Below are 18,179 nucleotides of genomic sequence, written 5' to 3' on the forward strand. Positions count from 1 at the left end.
TGAGACCAAACTGCTGTTCTCTCTCTCTGTACCTCCATCCAAGGCAGCGCCGGTCTAGGCCTGAAACGTCAGCCTTCCTGCTCCTATGATGCTGCTTGGCCTGCGGTGTTCATCCAGCTCTACACCTTGTTATCTCAGGCAATTACTTTAGCTGTCTTTTTACTTTTCCTTGGTTGAGACATTTCCTCTGTCCTGCTCTCTTTGGAATTTTAAAGTGATATGATGCAAATGTGAAATTGATATTTGTCTAATACAGTAATAAATGGAAATATTGAATTGAAGAAACTGTCTTGTATTTTGTCTAATACCATGGAGTTATATCTTGCCATCTTAGTTGGTTCTTTATGTTTCAAATACAGCACTATTTCAAGGAAACATATATTTGGCCCAAACCTTTATGTTCTAGTTACCATAAAGAGAGTAATCTTCAAACACTATTACCTCTTGCTGTTGCCTAACAATGCTGGTGGTCTTCAACTTCCAGCAGAGATCAGTTCCATTTAAAATTCTTTCATGTTATGGCTGTACAAAACATTTGCAAGGCCACTTTTGGAATACTGCATTCAATTCTGGTCTCCCTGCTGTCAGAAGGATGTTGTGAACCTTGAAAGGGTGCAGCAAAAATTTACAAGGATGCTGCCATTGTTGGAGGTTTGAACAATAGGGAGAGGCTGAATAGGCTGGTGCTATTTTCCCTGGTGCGTCGGAGGCTGAGGGGTGACCTTATAGAGGTTTATAACATCATGAAGGGCAGGGATAGGGTAAATAGACAAAGTCTTTTCCCCAGGGTGGTGGAGTCTGAAACTAGAGGGCATAGGTTTAAGGTGAGAGGGGAAAGATTTAAAAGGGACCCGAGAGGCAACTTTTTCACGCAGAGGGTTGGTGTGTGTATGGAATGAGTTGCCAGAGGAAGTGGTGGAAACTGGTACAATTACAACATTTAAAAGAATGGGTACATGAATAGGAATGGTTTAGAGGGATATGACCCAAATGCTGGCAAATGGCACCAGATTAATTTAGGATATATGGTCAGTTGTACCGAAGGGTCAGTTTCCATGCTGTACAGCTCTATGACTCTATTAGATGTTGCTGGGGTTGCTGGCAATGCAGCCATTTATTATCCATCTCTAACTAGCCTTGAACTGCTTGCTAGGCTATTTCAGAGGGCAATTAAGTGTCAACCACTTAGCTGTGGATCTGGAGTCACATGTAGACCAGAACAGATATGAATGGCATATTCCCTTCCCAAAGGGAATTGATAAACCATATGGGCTAGTGACAACTAATGTAATTTCATAATTTACTGAGGCTAACTTTCAATTCTAGATGCTACTACACTGTACTTGAATTTAAACCCCAGCAGCTGTCCTATGTTCCCACATTGTTACTCAGGGTTTCTGGATTACTAGGGTACAGATATTACCACTACACCAGCAACTGGTCAATAGCTCCTTAATGTTCCTATATCAGTCTATAGGTGTCACTCACAATCAAGTACTAGACTTGAGGCTGTTGCTTGAAGTTGCCTTTCATTTTGTCCTTGTCCCCAGTTTGATCAGCCTAGAATATCTGGTAAGAATATCAATGGTGCTATTCCACTCATCATTATCAAAGAGTAAATTGGACAATAACTTCCAGAACCTGCGCATACAAAGTTAAATGTGGAGAAATCAGAAAATTCTTGTCTGATTTTCCTTATTGCTTTGAGCTTCGTTGCACTGGTACCTCACCAAGAGATTCAGCACTGAAATTCAGGAAGGACATGATGTTGTGAAAATGTCCAGCAAATATCCACTAAATACTTTAGGAATAGTTATGACTGGTCCAATGAAGTGTAGTAATTTTGTAATATTGTAATGAATCTTAATTACTACCAAAATGATCTCTCTAGTACTGAAAATTTATTCTTATAAACGTGAAGGCTCATTTGTTTATATTTTAATTATTGTTGGAGATTTTATTTCAATAATAAAGTTTACTTTTTCTTCCACCTCTCTCTATTTTTCCCATCTTTTCTGACTGCATATGATTAATGTTCAATTATATATTCCAACTCAATAGTTTGAGGATTCTTTAACCTGATTGATTGGAGAGATTGGAGAGAAAGGATTTAGTTCCCTTGATATTGCCTGCCCAACCTCCTCCATCCCCTATGGCTCAGTTACTACATCAAGACCTTTCTGCACCTATATTAAACTCAGGACCGCTTTCTCAATGCTAGGAATTGGATGCGGATTCACTCAACTGATCTCACACCCCCTCCCACTATCATGCCTGTTCCAGTGGACTCCGTCAGATTCCACCCAATGTTGCTTGCTCATTCACACAGGTCTGCAATGCCCTCTAGAGGGTGCTGTGCTGTATTGGAATCCCAATGAGCAGAAGGCACAAAATGCCTGTGGGCAGCTACAAGGAACGAGAACTCATGTGTCATTCAATGGCCACTGACTGCAAAATCCAGACCATATTTTTGCTTTTTTTATTCCCATAAGTTAACTTCCATTCCTGGTACCTCTTTAAAAACTTGTGACTCACATGAAAGCAGTCACTATACTTAATCTTCCTGCTAACCTTTGCAGTGGACGAAGCATTGTAGGTGGACAAGGCAGAAACTGGCTTTACAAAAAATAAATGTCACTCTGTTTCTAAAATAATTCATTCTTGCTTTCGATCAGTCTGCAGAGGAGACATTTGTGTGAGTGCTATGTGTAGCCATAACCACAGTTCTTGCTCTGTCGCGAACTGGTCAGCAGTCTGTCTTCATGAAAAGATTATTTGTCAAGTCTGTATTGGGCAAGAAGGGCCAGGCAATGACATTTCTGCAATAGAAACAAAATGCAATTCCTTTGTTTTCATTCATTCAAGGGAGAATGAGCATCACTAACTAGGTCAACAGCAAGGTGTAAATTCATTCTAAGGTGAAGCAGGTTTTAGGGAACCTGGGGATGGGATTTGGGAGGATGTTACCAGAGAGATTCATTGCCTCCATATTGGGAACTGCCGTGCGATTACACTGTGTTAAAGCTCACCGTTGTAACTTCTGGTCACAGTCTTTAATAGAAATAAAGTGAGAATATTAAGCTTAAAAATGTCACTGGCCTGATCAGAAATAAAGTGACTGAAACCCCTTGTTCATTTCCAAAGTAATCAAATTCCAACCTCACCAAAGCCAGCACAGTCCAGCAAAACCTCAGCCAAATGGAGTCCTCCAGGGTCCCTTTAAGGTGTGAGGAGGATTGATTTTGATTGGGCAACACTGCAGAGGATTTGATGTCAGCACGTGGAAATGCCTCATGTCTATGGGAGTCAGAGTTCCTTTCCCTTTGGATGCTGATGCCAAATTATGAGACTAATTGGTTTAAAATGCCAGGTTTCAGTTCTGACCTTTTCCAAAACAAAAAAGCCAGCAGTGTTTTTCCTTTTGCCCTCAAAGGGCGCCCAAGGTGAGGGCCTCGTATGCTTAATTGCAGTGCCAGCCCTGATCACCAGAATATCACACGGATACGGAAAGATAATGCCTTTCTTTTCATTCGAAATAATGCAGAACTTTGTATGAATCCGTATTGCAGCAGCAGTTAAAAAAGGAGGAAGCAGTTCAGAAGAATTTACAAATTGCAAAATATTTGTTAAGCCAGAAGATATTTCCTCTTTGAAACTGGATTTCGACATTAAGTTGTTAATATGTAACTTGGGAAAGGGGGCAGAGAAGCACGAGTCTTGGCTCAGTAGCAAGGTCAATTTAAACATACAAAAAAGCAGAAATAGGCCATTTGGCCCTCAGACCACCTTTGTCATTCAATAAGATCATGACAGATCTACTTCAACTCCAGCTTCACACCATATCCCCTATTCCTCAGGTCTGTTAGTTCCCAAAGGTCTAAAAACTTTGAAGCCTGTGACTTCAAGCCCAAGTCCAAAAGCTTAAACACATAATCTCGGCAGACACTTCAGTATAATTCAGGGAGTGTGCTGCAGTGTCAGACGTACTGTCTTACCCTGATGTTAAACTGACTCCCCAACATCTTGCTGAAGTGGATTTAAAGATCTCACAGTACCAAATTCAAGAGAGGCAGAGGAGTTTCCTGGCTGCTCTGGTCAATGTTTAACTCTCAACCAAGGTGGCTGGTGCAAATTATCTGATCATTGAACATTGTAGGCTTTATGCAAATTAGCTTACACATTCCATATGCTCCAGTCATGAAACATTAAAAAAAAGGCACGAGATTGGCTCTGAAACACTTTGGGGTATTCTGATGTGGAAGGCAAAACATCAGAGCAAGTTCCTTTTTAATGCTGAGCAACACTACTCAAATCATTTCCCTACAGCCAAAGTCTTCCAGGAACTCATCTTCCCTTTCACATTTGAGAGCTCTGCCAGTCCATTGAATTTCCCTAACAGTGGTGATTGAGTTACAGAAATAAACCACTGACTCCTTGATTTGATGACACCATCTGATGACCTGCAATATTTTCACTGTCTCTTCGGTTCAATTGTACCAATGTACCAAAACACATTGGAAAAACAACATGATTACTTACAGTACTGCCACGTACAACCTCACAAGATAATACAAACTGAAATGCATCATCAGTTCCCCTTTGCTCATCAACAATTTGTATTCCTTCAGTGCCTCTATTAGTTTGACTGGAATAAACCTCCAACCCTAAAGTGCTTGCTGAAACTTACTGCCTAGACATCATCAAATAGCAGAAGTCATCAGCACTTTCAAAAAATGGATGGAAAACTGCTGAGGTGTTGTGGATGCAGTGGTGAGGGGAGGTGTGAAAAATGACCAAAAAGACTCAGGACAGATATTCTAGATGAGGTTGTTTTTTTAACATTGAACTTGAATTTCCTCCTTCCATAGTTTGCTTGGAAAATTTGCCTCTGACCTCCCAACTTCCTCCTCAAAACCTGAAATATGCTTCAATGTAAAAGAAAATGTAAAATTCTGTAAATGGACAATCTCATTGCCGGAAGAAGTCACCGGGAACCTGCGTGTAGTAGAGGATTGACAGAAATATTACAGATTAGAACTAAAGGACAAAAGGTAACATAAGATTAAACAAAAGATACACTGTGAAAATAAAGGGAAAGACAAGTGTTTTCTGTATTCTATTTGAATAAATGCCATTCATATATATGTCAATATCATGTGTCATAATAAGAGCAGTAAATCACTGATGACTTGACAAAGCCAATTAAACATCTTCAGTAAAAGATCCTTCTTGCAAACCAATGAGAGCCATTGTTTCATTGACTCCCCATCCAACTGGTCTTCACCACACATTGTGGACTTAGGGCCTTGTCATTGGTGCAAGGTTGCGGAGGAAATTCTCTAGTAACTGCCGGGGAAACCCAAAGTCCGTCGCAATGGTCACATAACCCTGCAAAAAAGAGACGAGACTACAGAGTTCAACCAAACTGCTGGCCGCCTGCTATCAAAGTGCGTTAAAAATCTGTAATCGTTTCCTACCTCATCTGTCTCCATCACGGGGTTGGTAATGTTAAAATAGCATAGTCCTTTCTTGTGAAGTAGGGCTGTTATGTAAAATTCAATATCTAGTCAAAAAAGGAAAATAAAAGTTCCATTTATTCACCTTTTTGAGTCTGGTTTTAGCCAACCGACAATGGGTAATCCACACTCAGTTAGTCAATTCTGTATATTCAGATTACAGACCATTCAACTTAAACTGCTCCCTGTCCCACCAACAGCAGCACCAATGCTGCTACAATTGAGCAATAAAAAGCAGGCAGCAATGCGACCTCAACACAAAAATATAATGTGCCACATTTGCAGACTAATAGGCAGGACAGAACAGTTGATAGCAAGGAAGTCTAAGAGACTCAACAGCAACAAACAGCATAGGCTGATGGGAGAGAGAGTGGGGAGAATTCACTCCCCAATAAAAGTGAGTAGACAATACAAAGAAAGGAATATTCTAGAATTGATGCCCTGTCTCTACTAGGTTAGTAAAAATCAATCAAGACTGCAGTGGCAAGTGCTCCTGCTAAAGTCAGAGCTACAGTGTAAAACAAAGTAAACGCAAAATATTTGTCCCAGCTGCTGGCTCACATATGGAAACTGGTACGTGTGGGGCCAGAAATGGAAGCTTGATGAAATAATAGAAAAACACAAATACTTCAGGTACCTGTCCAGGAAGGCTACAATTTTGATTCCGATGTCCAAGTCAGAGAATCAAATTCTTCTTCATGCTGTGCCTATACACAGCAAAGCCTAATTCACATTTGAAATCTGGCCAGTGTGCATTCATTGGGGGAGGCTGGGATTGTCACTGGAGTAGGAATTCAGAGCCACAGGCTAACACTCAATGACACAGGTTTGTGTCACTCCTCGGCCAAAGCTAATCTAATGAATCTATCTGGTTCACCGACGTCCTTTACCCAGTCTGGCCCACCTGCGACTCCAGAACCAGAGACATTTGATTAGCTCATAACTGCCCCCTGAAGTAGCCTAAAAAACTAATCAACTTGAGAGCTGTTAGGAATGGGTTATAACGTATGTAACAACAAAAGAAATCCTGAATTGCCAACCAATACACCCCATTGAAAATGGGGAGAGGTGTAAAAAGAGGTGCTGACTCGGCCTGCTTTGCATGATAATTATGTTGAATTAAAATCTATGCTGCTCAAGTTTATGTTTTCGATTCGGAATCCCACAGACATACTTACACGAGATTATCTTTTCTAATCCTCCCGTTGCGAAAAATGCCTCCAAGTAACGCTTAGCTTTACTCTCATCCTGAAATAACAAATTTTCTACAGTCTGAAACATTCTCATTCCTTAACATCAGCAGAGGCTGGTCACACAAATGAATCTCGCTTGGGGCAACATTTTATTTTAAATTTTGACAAATTAAAATAAATCCAGGAACATGCTGAAGGATTGGCTTATTCTCCTGGCGAGTGGACACAGAAATGTGGAGTGTGGTTTGTGGAAATGCAATTGTTAAGTGTGTACACCTTAGCTCTTGCCTTTGGAGATACCAGTTATAGAGTTGTCAAGTCATACAGACGTACGGTACAGAAACAGACCCTTCGGTCCAACTTGTCCATGCGAACCAGATATCCGAAATAAATCTAGACCCCTCTGCCAGCATTTGGCACATATCCCCCTTAACCCTTCTTATTCACATACCCACCCAGATACCTTTTAGTTGTTACAATTGTACCAGCCTTCACCACTTCCTCTGGCAGCACGTGCCATACATGCTCCACCCTCTGCGTGAAAATGTTGCCCCTTAGGTCCCTTTCAAATCTTTCCCTTCTCTCTTAAACCTATGCCCTCTAATTTTTTACTCCCCCTACACCCCAGGGAAAATACCTTATCTATTTACCCTAGCCATGCCCCTCATGATTTCGTAAACTTCTACAAGGTCACCCCTCAGCCTCCGACACTCCAGGGAAAATAGCCCCAGCCTATTCAGCCTTTCACTATACCTCAAGCCCTCCAACCCTGGCAACATCCTTGTAAATTTTGGTTTAAATCAGATAAATTTAGATCTACAGTTTCCTGTGTCTAAGTGCAGGAGGTCTCCCAAACTTGGAGTCTCTAAAACTATTGACTCCAGCCAATGTACAGCAGCCTTTGTGGTTCCTCCCAGTTGCTGTCTGAATCGTCAACTAGGATCTGGTTCAGTCTGGCTGGTCAGATTCAGACCGAGGAGACAACAAACAGAATGACCAAATACTGCAGTAGAAAAAGTGGTCATTCTGGCCTTTGTAGCAGAATCGGCTCTCTAGAAAAGCTATCTGCCTCCTTCCATTCCCTATCCTTTCCACGGTACAATTCAACTTCCCTTTAAAAAAATTATTATAGGTTCTGCTTTTTCCAATATTTCTGACAGGACATGCTATAATTGCCATCTGTACAAAAGCATTCCTCATAAAGCCTCCCTTTATTCTATGGCTAATAGTTCAAAATTCATTCTCAGCAAGTTGGTGTGGCCAACAAGACTGGCATTTAAAACCTATGGTCACTTATCCTTGAGAAGATAGTGGTGCACTTTCTTCAGCCATGTCCTGAACTGGCTTGAAGTGTAGATTTAACAAGTGAAGCATAAATGAACTGTTTAATGATTGACCAATGGAATTGTGGTTTTTCACATTAACCTTATAAAGTACAATATCGAATTTAGACAGGGGACAGAATCACAAACAGCTTAGTTTTCCTCATGTGAAAACAAACATACCTGAACAAATTTGAGAGAAGATACTTTCTTTTGTCCGTTTTACTGAAAAAGCCATACCACCCATCAGTAAGTGTTAGGCAGCAAGTACTTTCCACACTTGCACATACAGGCACATCAGAACAATATGTCATTGGGCCATGACAGAGCAAAAAAGATGCTCTTATGTTTACAAAACAAACAGAAATAAAAGGTCAATGAATATTGTCTCAATGAGCTTCATCTCTTTGAAGTTACAGTCAATTCATGAAACATTGTGAACTTGCTGAAAGAGGATTCTAGGTGTACTAACCAGCGCAATTGCGGGATTACTTCTTACAGCTTTGATGGACCAGCTGTGGAAAGATGCACCATTTGAAAGGTTAATAAGTCTCAGTAATAACATGGACAATGTTGCAAATAACTGTACTTTGGTGAATGAGACACTCACTGGTTAGAAGAGGGCCGTAGATGGATTTTGCTGTCTGTGTAAGATGTATGGACAATAGTTTCAGAAGCCTGAGGATAAGAAGAGAAAACTCTGAAGTAACAATCACTTATGCCTTTAAATTGGAATCACACAAGACAAATTTTAACTACTATCAAATGAGAGATCTGCATTTACATTATCTCCATTAACATTAGAGCATGTTCCATTGACTGCCCATTACGGCAGCACTGCGCACCTTTCCTACACAGAGAAAGTCAGAACATTAAACAACAGAGTCATGAGCTGCAACAAAAACAAAGTTGCTGGAAAAGCTCAGCAGGTCTGACAGCATCTGTGAAGGAGAAAACAGAGTTAACGTTTCAGGTCCAGTGACCCGTCCTCAGAACGGAGCTGGATGAGCTGGATGACTAATCGACTCAGAATTAACCTCTGGAGATTCTTCAATCAGATATGAATGGAATAACAGGCTATGTTGTTCGACAGAAGAAGTTGCTGTCTCGTTAATCCAGTCCCCTCTGCCAGCATTTGGCCCATATCCCTCTAAACCCTTCCTATTCATGCACCCATCCAGATGCCTTTTAAATGTTGTAATTGTACCAGGCTCCACCAATTCCTCTGGTGGCTCATTCCATACATACACCACCCTCTGCATGAAAAAGTTGCCCCTCGCATCTCTTTTAAATTTTTCCTCTCTCACCTTAAACCTATGCCTTCTAGTTTTGGACTCCCCTACCCTCGGGAAAAGACCTTGCCTATTCACCCTATTCATGCCCCTCATGATTTTATAAACTTCTGAGAGGGGCATTGGATGGTTACTTGGATAGAGATAGTGCACAGAGATATAATGAAAAGGCAGGAGCTCATCACTGGGCAATAGAAACTGGTGCAAACATAATAGGGCTGAATAGCCTCCTTATGTGCTATAACAATTATTTGAGTCTGTGATTGCTTTCAGAGGAAAACGTGCCTCAACACAATTAGAGTTGTTCTACTAACCTCAATCACCAGTACAAAATTAGAATGTTCACCCACTGACTCAGTAAAGGGCATCATGCAAATGCCGAATGCAAAATATTCGCCAGCAATTGAAACTAAAACAGCCTAAATACACATCTGCAAAGTTAATAATCAAATGTTGATCCCAGGGTACTTCACCTTGAGAATTTTGCTGATTAGAGTCTAGAATTGCTACCCTACGCTTTACTTAAATGTCCCAGGATATAAGAACTCTGTGGTCAAGAATGTATGGTACAACAAAAGTATATTCATGAAATTGAGAGTTAATACAACAAGGAAGCTAGCCATGAATTTTCAGAGGAAAACATTTTGAGTGGGAAGGGGATTGATTGGTGTGAGATAAAACGTTTTCACACAGTGAGTAGTTAGGGTACGGATGGTACTGCCTGGAAATGTCGTGGACGCAGGTTCAAATGAGGCATTCAAGAGGGGCATTGGATGGTTACTTGGATAGAGGTAGTGCACAGAGATATAATGAAAAGGCAGGAGCTTGTCACTGGGCAATTGAAACTGGTGCAAACATAATAGGGCTGAATGGCCTCCTTCTGCGCTATAACAATTATTTGAATCTGTGACTGCTTTCAGAGGAAAATGTGCCTCAACACAATTAGCTTTAAGACAAATAGCTGTTGCAATTTTTCATCCTGGTGCTGAGGTAACAGGAATGAAAGCATTCAGTGACAGGGAGAACCATGTATGGTTGCTGTTTCTGGATGGCTGTTGAGACTGGAGCAAGTTAGCACACAAACGCCCCAACAAACGCAAGCTGAGCCCCAGCTTTGGCAGTTTCAGTTAATCTAGAGCAGACAGCAGCACAATGAACGTTTGAATTGAAGATAACCACAACAGGAAAGTGATAGGAAACAGGAAGCTCTTGGCGAGTGGCACACAAAATAACAAGATTAGTTACTTTTACTTAGAGTCATAGAGATGTACAGCACAAATCAGACCCTTCAGTCCAACTCATCCATGCTGACCAGAGTTCATAAATTAATCCAGTCCCCTCTGCTAGCATTTGGCCCATATCCCTCTAAACCCTTCCTATTCATGCACCTATCCAGATGCCTTTTAAATGTTGTAATTGTACCAGGCTCCACCAATTCCTCTGGTGGTTCATTCCATACATGCACCACCCTCTGCATGAAAAAGTTGCCCCTCACATCTCTTCTAAATCTTTCCTCCCTCACCTTAAACCTATGCCTTCTAGTTTTAGACTCCCCTACCCTCGGGAAAAGACCTTGCTTATTCATCTTATTCATGCCCCTCATGATTTTATAAACTTCTGTAAGGTTCACCCCTCATTCTCTGATGTTCCCGCGAAAATAACCTCAGACTATTCAGCCTCTCCCTATAGCTCAAACTCTGCAACCCTGGCAATCTTTTCTTCTCCGTGAAGAGAACAGTGAATCCAGTTGAGCAGGTGAGATGGTGTCATGAACACAGTTTTGTCAGGCAAATTCTGGAAGCATGGATAACAAAGGATCCACAAGTGAATTCTCTCAATTATTTTTATTTTATGCATTAATCCTAAAGTAAGTTCCAATTAACCTAGCTTCAATGGAACTAATGTATTTTTTCTGCAATTATTTTCTAAAATTTGAACTGAATTTCCTACCCACGTTCAGAATCACTGAAAACAGCACAGTCGCACCTCCATTATGGAGTCTAACAGTGGTATCAGTCATGTTATAGATCATGTCTACGTGGGAATATTTTCCTGCATGGTCATGCAGAGTTCAGCTCATTACTTGCGCACATAAATTGTAGCACGAATGGAAAGGTGAATTTTATGAGGTAGGCAGACGGGAAGTTCGTGACCCCTTCCAATGTCAGAAGCTTCTGGGGTCAAAGGTCCAGTTGCCATATTTAAAGGCCACCCAGACAGGCCTTCACACACTAAGTCCGCATCATCCCTCAGCCTGTGAAGGGAGGTCTTCTTCCCCTGGGGAAGCAGCAGGATGTCTTCCTGTCAGTCCTGGGCAGTCAGCAACAAGGTCACAGACCAGGCTAGTGGGTGCAGTGTAGGAAGAGGACAAGTGATCTCCATTCCATTTATTTAATGCAAATTGGCACTGCTAGGGGCATCATTCAGTCTAACTGTGCCAGTGTACAGGCACGTCCTGATTGTTTTGAACCTGAGTACAACATGGAATTATGTGCACTGAATACCTGACAGCCACGTCATGTTGTCAGTCAGTTGCATAACAGTGCTGCAGCTAATAAATTATTGTGGATGGCTCAGGCTATGCATGTTCATGAATGGCTCATGCACCACACTGTCATCACACTCAATCCTGCTGTTTCTCTATCTGCAGGACAAGATTATCCACTACAGGAGGCACCACTCCCACAACAGCAGCAGGGTACTGAGCAGTCACATCCTCAGCCCTCTTTCACAGCAAGCCACAGAGATTGGAGCAGGAAGGCTGTGACAATGAATGAAAGAGACAGGGTCTCCCACAGGAAGCCAGTGAACAAACCTCTAGATTGCTGTACTCAGCTTTGCAGTGTCGGACTTCTGCTCACACAAGGATCCGTGCATGTTCAGCAGCTGATTCTCTCTCTTCTCCACAACAGGTATTAATGGCAAACAGAAGAGAAGGAGGCTGAAAACACCAAAAAGCTCCCTCCATCCTTTACCAGAAGATGATGTTGCTGACAGCTCAGAGGTTGCATTAACAGTGTCCAGCTGCACCCACCACCAGCATAAAGGTCGTCACCCAGTGGGTCCACTGTCTGCAGTGGCCGTAGGCCCACAGCCTGGTGAGCACATCATCAACATGGGATCATAGCCAACAGAGAATGCAACGCTTCAGGTCTCTGAGACTCAGGGGACTACTAGAGGCCAGGGACCTGCTGAGTCCCATACAGATGACGTGCCTCTGTACTCTGCCAAAATGAGAGGTTTCGCATGCAGATGAAAGCAGAGGAACATCAAACATTCATATAAGTTATAGACATCGGGAAACATCCCAGAAATAGTTGTCAATGAGGAAGTGGAAGGGAGGAAGGAACTCATGAAAATTACAACTACAGAGAAGTAGTACTTAGCAAATTGTTGGAGTCGTGAACCCAATAGATCTCATACAGTCATACAGCATGGAAACAGATCCTTCGGTCTAAACCAGTCCATGCCGACCATGATCCCAAACTAAACTAGCCCCACCTCCCTGCACTTAGCCCATATCCCTTCAAACCTTCCCTATTCGTGAACTTCTCCAAATGTCTTTTAAACATTAGGAAATTTGGCATAAAAATTACGGATTGCTAAATGTTTACTAAAAATAAACCAGGTAGATTGACAGTTGTTTATTGAGCTCAAACTGTGGCATTTTTAATCTTGAACATATTGAGACTCTTTACAACAATTATATTACTTCTATTTGGCTGTAACAATGTCAGGAACCAACATCCTGCTCCCTAGAAGAGTATCTAATCGTAGATTAAGTCAGGGCACCTTCCGGCATCAAGAGTTCCTGACATTTTACATTGATTGATCAATAGCTTATGCTCAGTTTAGGACATTGTGGGGGGAAAACTGACACATATAGGCATTGGACTACTCCCACCAATGTCAGCCTAGCATGTGAAAAGAAGTAGATAGTGAGACAGACAATGCATTGACTTTTAAAAAAAATATTCACTAGCTTTTGGAAAGATGTCATTAGATTGGAAAGTAACTAATGTAACTCCTTCACTAAAACAGACAGGGAAATAGAAAGCAGGAAATGATTGACCAATTAGCTGAATATCTGTGTTGCAAAGTCGGGTGGAGTATTTGATGTTTGTAAAATGATAGCAGGCAAGATTGTGGTTCCTTTAAAAGATGATATGCTTTTCTAAACTTGGAGATTAAAAAAATGACTGCAGATGCATAGAGAGTTCTCGAAATTAAAACATTTTTATTGAAGACTGTATGGTTAGAACAAAAAAGCAGCATTTTTACCAAGTCAAAAGGTTTTTTAATTTAGCCAGTTAATTTAAAGCAGGCCCTAGATACCAAAAGCCAATTAATTTAAAATCTGATAGTTTTGACTATGTAGGACCAATCCTATTGTAAGAAATTGATAGGTCATCAAGGGTATAAAAGAAGAGGTCATCTGAAAATTGGTGTGCGAACAAACTGCCACCTGAAGAGAAACTCACTGGCTCTCACAGAAATCTCTAAGCTCTCAGAGTAAGCACCATCTAAATAAAAGTACTATGGCACTCCTAGCTAATTATTCCTGACACAAGAATTTGATGGAGGAAGGCGTTCCTGACTGGAGGACAGCAGAGAAGGCAAAGAACATTTCAGAAGATTTATCCTGACTGTAATTTCAAGACATTAAGTTTTAATGATTTTTATTAATTTGGTATATATAAGTGGGCCTTGTATCTACTGGAACAGCATACCATTAGAATATTGTTTTATTCAGGAGTAGTTAGTAGTTAAGGGGGTTTGTTCTGTTTGTTAGTAGTTCTGTTAATTTGTTAACTGTTAGATTTAGATAAATAAATTGTCACTTGTGCATTGTAGAGTGACTATCAGGATTTCATTTTATTTCACTCCCCTCTGCAACATCTGTCATATGGAAAACGTTAGAACCTATCAATACAGAGATGATAATAGAGCACTTAGATAAATTGAAGCAATCAGACAAAATTGAATGGTTTTGTGAAAGGAAAAAAGTGTTTAACAAATTTATTAGAGTTCTCTGAAGAAGTACCATGTGCTGTAGATGAAGGAGAACCAGTGAATGTAGCATATTTAGATTTTCAGAAGGCATTTGATAAGGTTATAGCGATGGTTATTGTGGGAAATAAAAGCTCATTGTGTAGGGAGCAACCTATTGGCATGGATAAAAGATTAGCTAGCTAACAGGAAACAGAGAATAGGTGTAAATAGGTCACTTGCTGGTTGGCATGGCAGAGTGATCAGAGCTAGGGAAGGCAGGTTAAATTGTAAAGAGGACATAAAGAGGCTACAAAGGGATATGAATAGATTGAATGAATTAACAAAGATCAGGAAAAATGGAGTATAATGTGAGAAAATGTGAAATTGTCCATTTCAGTAGGAAGAATAAAATGGAACCATATTATCTAAATGGGAGATTGCAAAGCTTTGGGATGCACAGCGATCCTTATGCTTGAATCACACAATGTTAGTATGCAGGTACAGCAAGGAATTAGGAAAGTAAACACAATGCTGTCATTATTGTGAACGTAATTGAATATAAAACTGGAAATTTTGAAGAAAATACATATTCGTCACAAAACATTAACTGTATCACTCCCCAGAATTGCTGCAAGACCAATGCTGAGTTTTTCCAGCACCTCTTGTCTTTATTACAAAAGTAGAGAGGTTATGCTTCAGTTCTATTACAGCGTTGGTGAGATAACATCTGGACTACTGCATACAGTATTGGTCTCCCTTTTTCAGGAAGGGCATAAATATCTTGCTGCATGGTGTCAAGCTTCTTGTATGTTGTTTCAGCTGCACTCATCCAGGCAAGTGGGGAATATTCCAGCACACGTCCTTCACACTACAGCACACTATAGTTAATGTCTTCCTATTTCAGGAAGGATGTGAATATCTTGGATGCAATTCAGAGGAGGTCAATTAGACTAATACCTTGAATGGGCAGGTTTTCTTAAGAATTAAGACTGGAAAAGTGCAAGTAACATTTGCACAACAATGCCAGACAATCACCATCTCCAACAAAACAGACTATAACCATTACCCTTTGACATTCAGTGGCATCATCATCACTGAATCCCCCCTATCAATATCCTGGGGTTACCACTGGCCAGAAACTGAACTGCACCAGCCATATAAGTAGTGTAGTGTCCCTACCTCTGTGCCATAAGGCCTGGGTTCAAGTCCCACCTGCTCTAAAATTGAGTGAAAAATATCTGTAAGAACTGTGGCTACAAGAGCAGGTCAGAGACCAGGAATATTGTGGTGATTAATTCTCCTCCTGACTCCCCAAACCCTGTTCATCATCTACAAGACACAAGTCAGGAGCGTGCTGGGATACTCCCCACTTGCCTGGATGAATGCAGCTCAAACAACACTTAATAAGCTTGACACCATCCAGCAGATGGTGTCAAACAGACTGCTTGATTGGCACCACATCCACAAGCATCCATTCCCTCCACCACCAACGCTCAGTAGCAACAGTGTCTACCATCTACAAGATGCCCTGCAGAAATTCACCAAAAGACCCTTAGACAGCACCTTCCAAACCCACGACCACTTCCGTCTGGAAGGATAACGGCAGCAGATACATGGGAACACCACCACCTGCAAGATCCCCTCCGAGCCACTCACCATCCTGACTTGGCAATACATCACTGTTCCTACAATATCACTCGGTCAAAATCCTGGAATTCTCTCCCTGACATCATTGTGGGTCTACCTAAAGCACACAAACTGCAGTAGTTCGGGAAGGCAGCTCAACACCACTTTCTGAAGGGCAACTAGGGACAGGCCCAATCAATGACATCCACACCTTGTTAATGAATGAAAATAAAACAGAGCTAAGCTTGTATCTGTTGGAGTTTAGAAGAATAAGCGGGAACTTGATTGAAACATTTATCTCCGCCAACTCCATTCATGTTTACACTGACCTTCTGACTCTTGTCCAATAATATTCAGTTCCCAATACCCATCCTAATCCTCTACACCATCCTGAGGTGACCAGTACCATCACCTTCCCTGACAACCCTCACCCACTCACCCCGAAGAGACTATACCATGCCCCACCTCCACCTGACCATATCCAACTCCCCCATGATTGTCAACATACCTTCTGCAACTCGATGCCACCAGACACATCCCTGATTCCTACAGCAATGACCACAGCCTGAGTACCCAGTTTCCTGTAACTCTCCTCTTTCCAGATAGGACCAAAAAAACGCTGCAACTTCTGCTCTTCCATCATTAAATGGGCAGTGCCCAGAGACTGCCCTAGTCTTCCCTCTCTGACTGTACTGCTCCTGAGCCATTGTCCCTCCACCTGCCCTGCAAAAATACTCGCCCTCACCCACCTGGGCCACTTGGAATGAACTTGGAGACTTTACACTGTAGCTGAAAGCCACCGTCACTTAAAACTGCATCAATCCAGGAACAAAGCAGCAAGTACTAACCCCAAGTTCAGGAAGAAGAGATCACCAGGAACAAGCCTCTTTTTTGCAGTCAGGTACCTAAAGAGGTGGATTTCATGATTAGGTAGACGTTAATTTGGAGCAAGTAGCTAATTATGGCAAGGTATGCTTTTAATGCAGTGAAAATGCTTGAAGTTTGGCTTCCCCAACTCCTACAGTTAGAAAGGTTGATTCGCCTTTTAAGACTGGGGAGCTTAATCGCAAAGTTTATCCCACCAGCAAGGATCAGAATGTTTGACTCTTCCATTTAAGTTCATCCAACCACCATTTTTCCCACCTGTCCCAGAACTGGCAGAGAACTAAAGTATTCACTCCAGCTAGCTTACATCACCAGATTTAATCAACTTTGCTTCAATGAAAGCATGTCAGAAACAATTACACTCTTTTGAAATCTTCACAATTTCTTCTAACATTTTTGTGATAATCCCAAATTGGCTCGCTCACGAGTATCTCACTAAAAAGTGGAAACCATTTATCCTATTCTGTATTATATCCCTTTAAACAGCATTGTCCCATTCCCTACTGGCTTTTTGAAGAGTTCTCCGCGTCTGAGCTATTCCAGCCCACCTCATTTTTCACTCGTTACATTCTCAGCTAAATTATGACAATAAAATTTTTAAGAAATACCTAATCCCAGGAGTCGATGGACAGCTGATTGTCTGCTTTCTACGTCACTCATGGTCACTCTTACACCTGAACTCTCCGTTCCCAGGAAGAAAGCTTTAACTTGTTATGACTGCTAGACCTTAAGAGGTGGATATGTTTTAAACTGCCTTTTTTTAATGTGAGTTAAAACAGAAAGTCCTGGAATTGGGATGGTGCAAAGGTGCACTGAGCTGTGCCCAGTCACAGAAAATGTAAGCAGGTTGCCACGGCGATCCCTTGTTAAGGTCTGCAGAAAGTCAGTCGTGAGTTTTAACAACATCTGGACAGATAGGAAGAGACAGATCTCCCTGCTGCTTGCAGACACTCAGAGACAGCCAGGCAAAATGTATTGCAAAGGAAGACACACAACAGGTTCTGCTATTACCTGGCAAAAGGGCTACTTTTGGGTTATTCACCCAGAGGAGTACGGGGAAGAAGAAGCCCTTGATTAAAAGAACAAGTTTGTTGTGAAGAGTTAAAGATCAAGGAGTTATCATTGGATGCCTTGCTGCTCGATGCAGATGTTTGAATAAAGGGAAGTTGATAAAAAGGAAGATTCAACCAGATGGGACAAGTAAGAGAGCCCTGCTGGATTTCAGCAAGACATTTGGGATTTTAAATTCAAGGACATTTATATCCTTTTTATACTAGAGGATCCAAAACTATATAAGCTATTCCAACTGAGGCCTAATTATCATCTAGTACATGGCCCCTTGCTTTTGCATAA

General features: G+C 41.4%; 1 protein-coding gene across 1 annotated transcript in view; it reads right to left on the reverse strand.

The window, feature by feature from the left end:
- LOC109927759 (cholesteryl ester transfer protein, plasma) overlaps positions 1-18,179 on the reverse strand; it is a 49,979-nt gene that overhangs the window by 2,793 nt on the left and 29,007 nt on the right. The window contains exons 10-14 of the mRNA XM_048606001.1: positions 8,642-8,709; positions 8,504-8,546; positions 6,695-6,764; positions 5,478-5,563; positions 2,572-5,388 (exon numbers count right to left, since the gene is read on the reverse strand). Coding sequence (XP_048461958.1) covers positions 5,299-5,388; positions 5,478-5,563; positions 6,695-6,764; positions 8,504-8,546; positions 8,642-8,709 — 357 coding nt within the window. The 3' untranslated portion in view covers positions 2,572-5,298. The remainder of the gene's footprint in view (positions 1-2,571; positions 5,389-5,477; positions 5,564-6,694; positions 6,765-8,503; positions 8,547-8,641; positions 8,710-18,179) is intronic.

Source organism: Rhincodon typus, chromosome 15 (genome assembly GCF_021869965.1).
Source record: "Rhincodon typus isolate 14 chromosome 15, sRhiTyp1.1, whole genome shotgun sequence".
NCBI lineage: Eukaryota > Metazoa > Chordata > Chondrichthyes > Orectolobiformes > Rhincodontidae > Rhincodon > Rhincodon typus.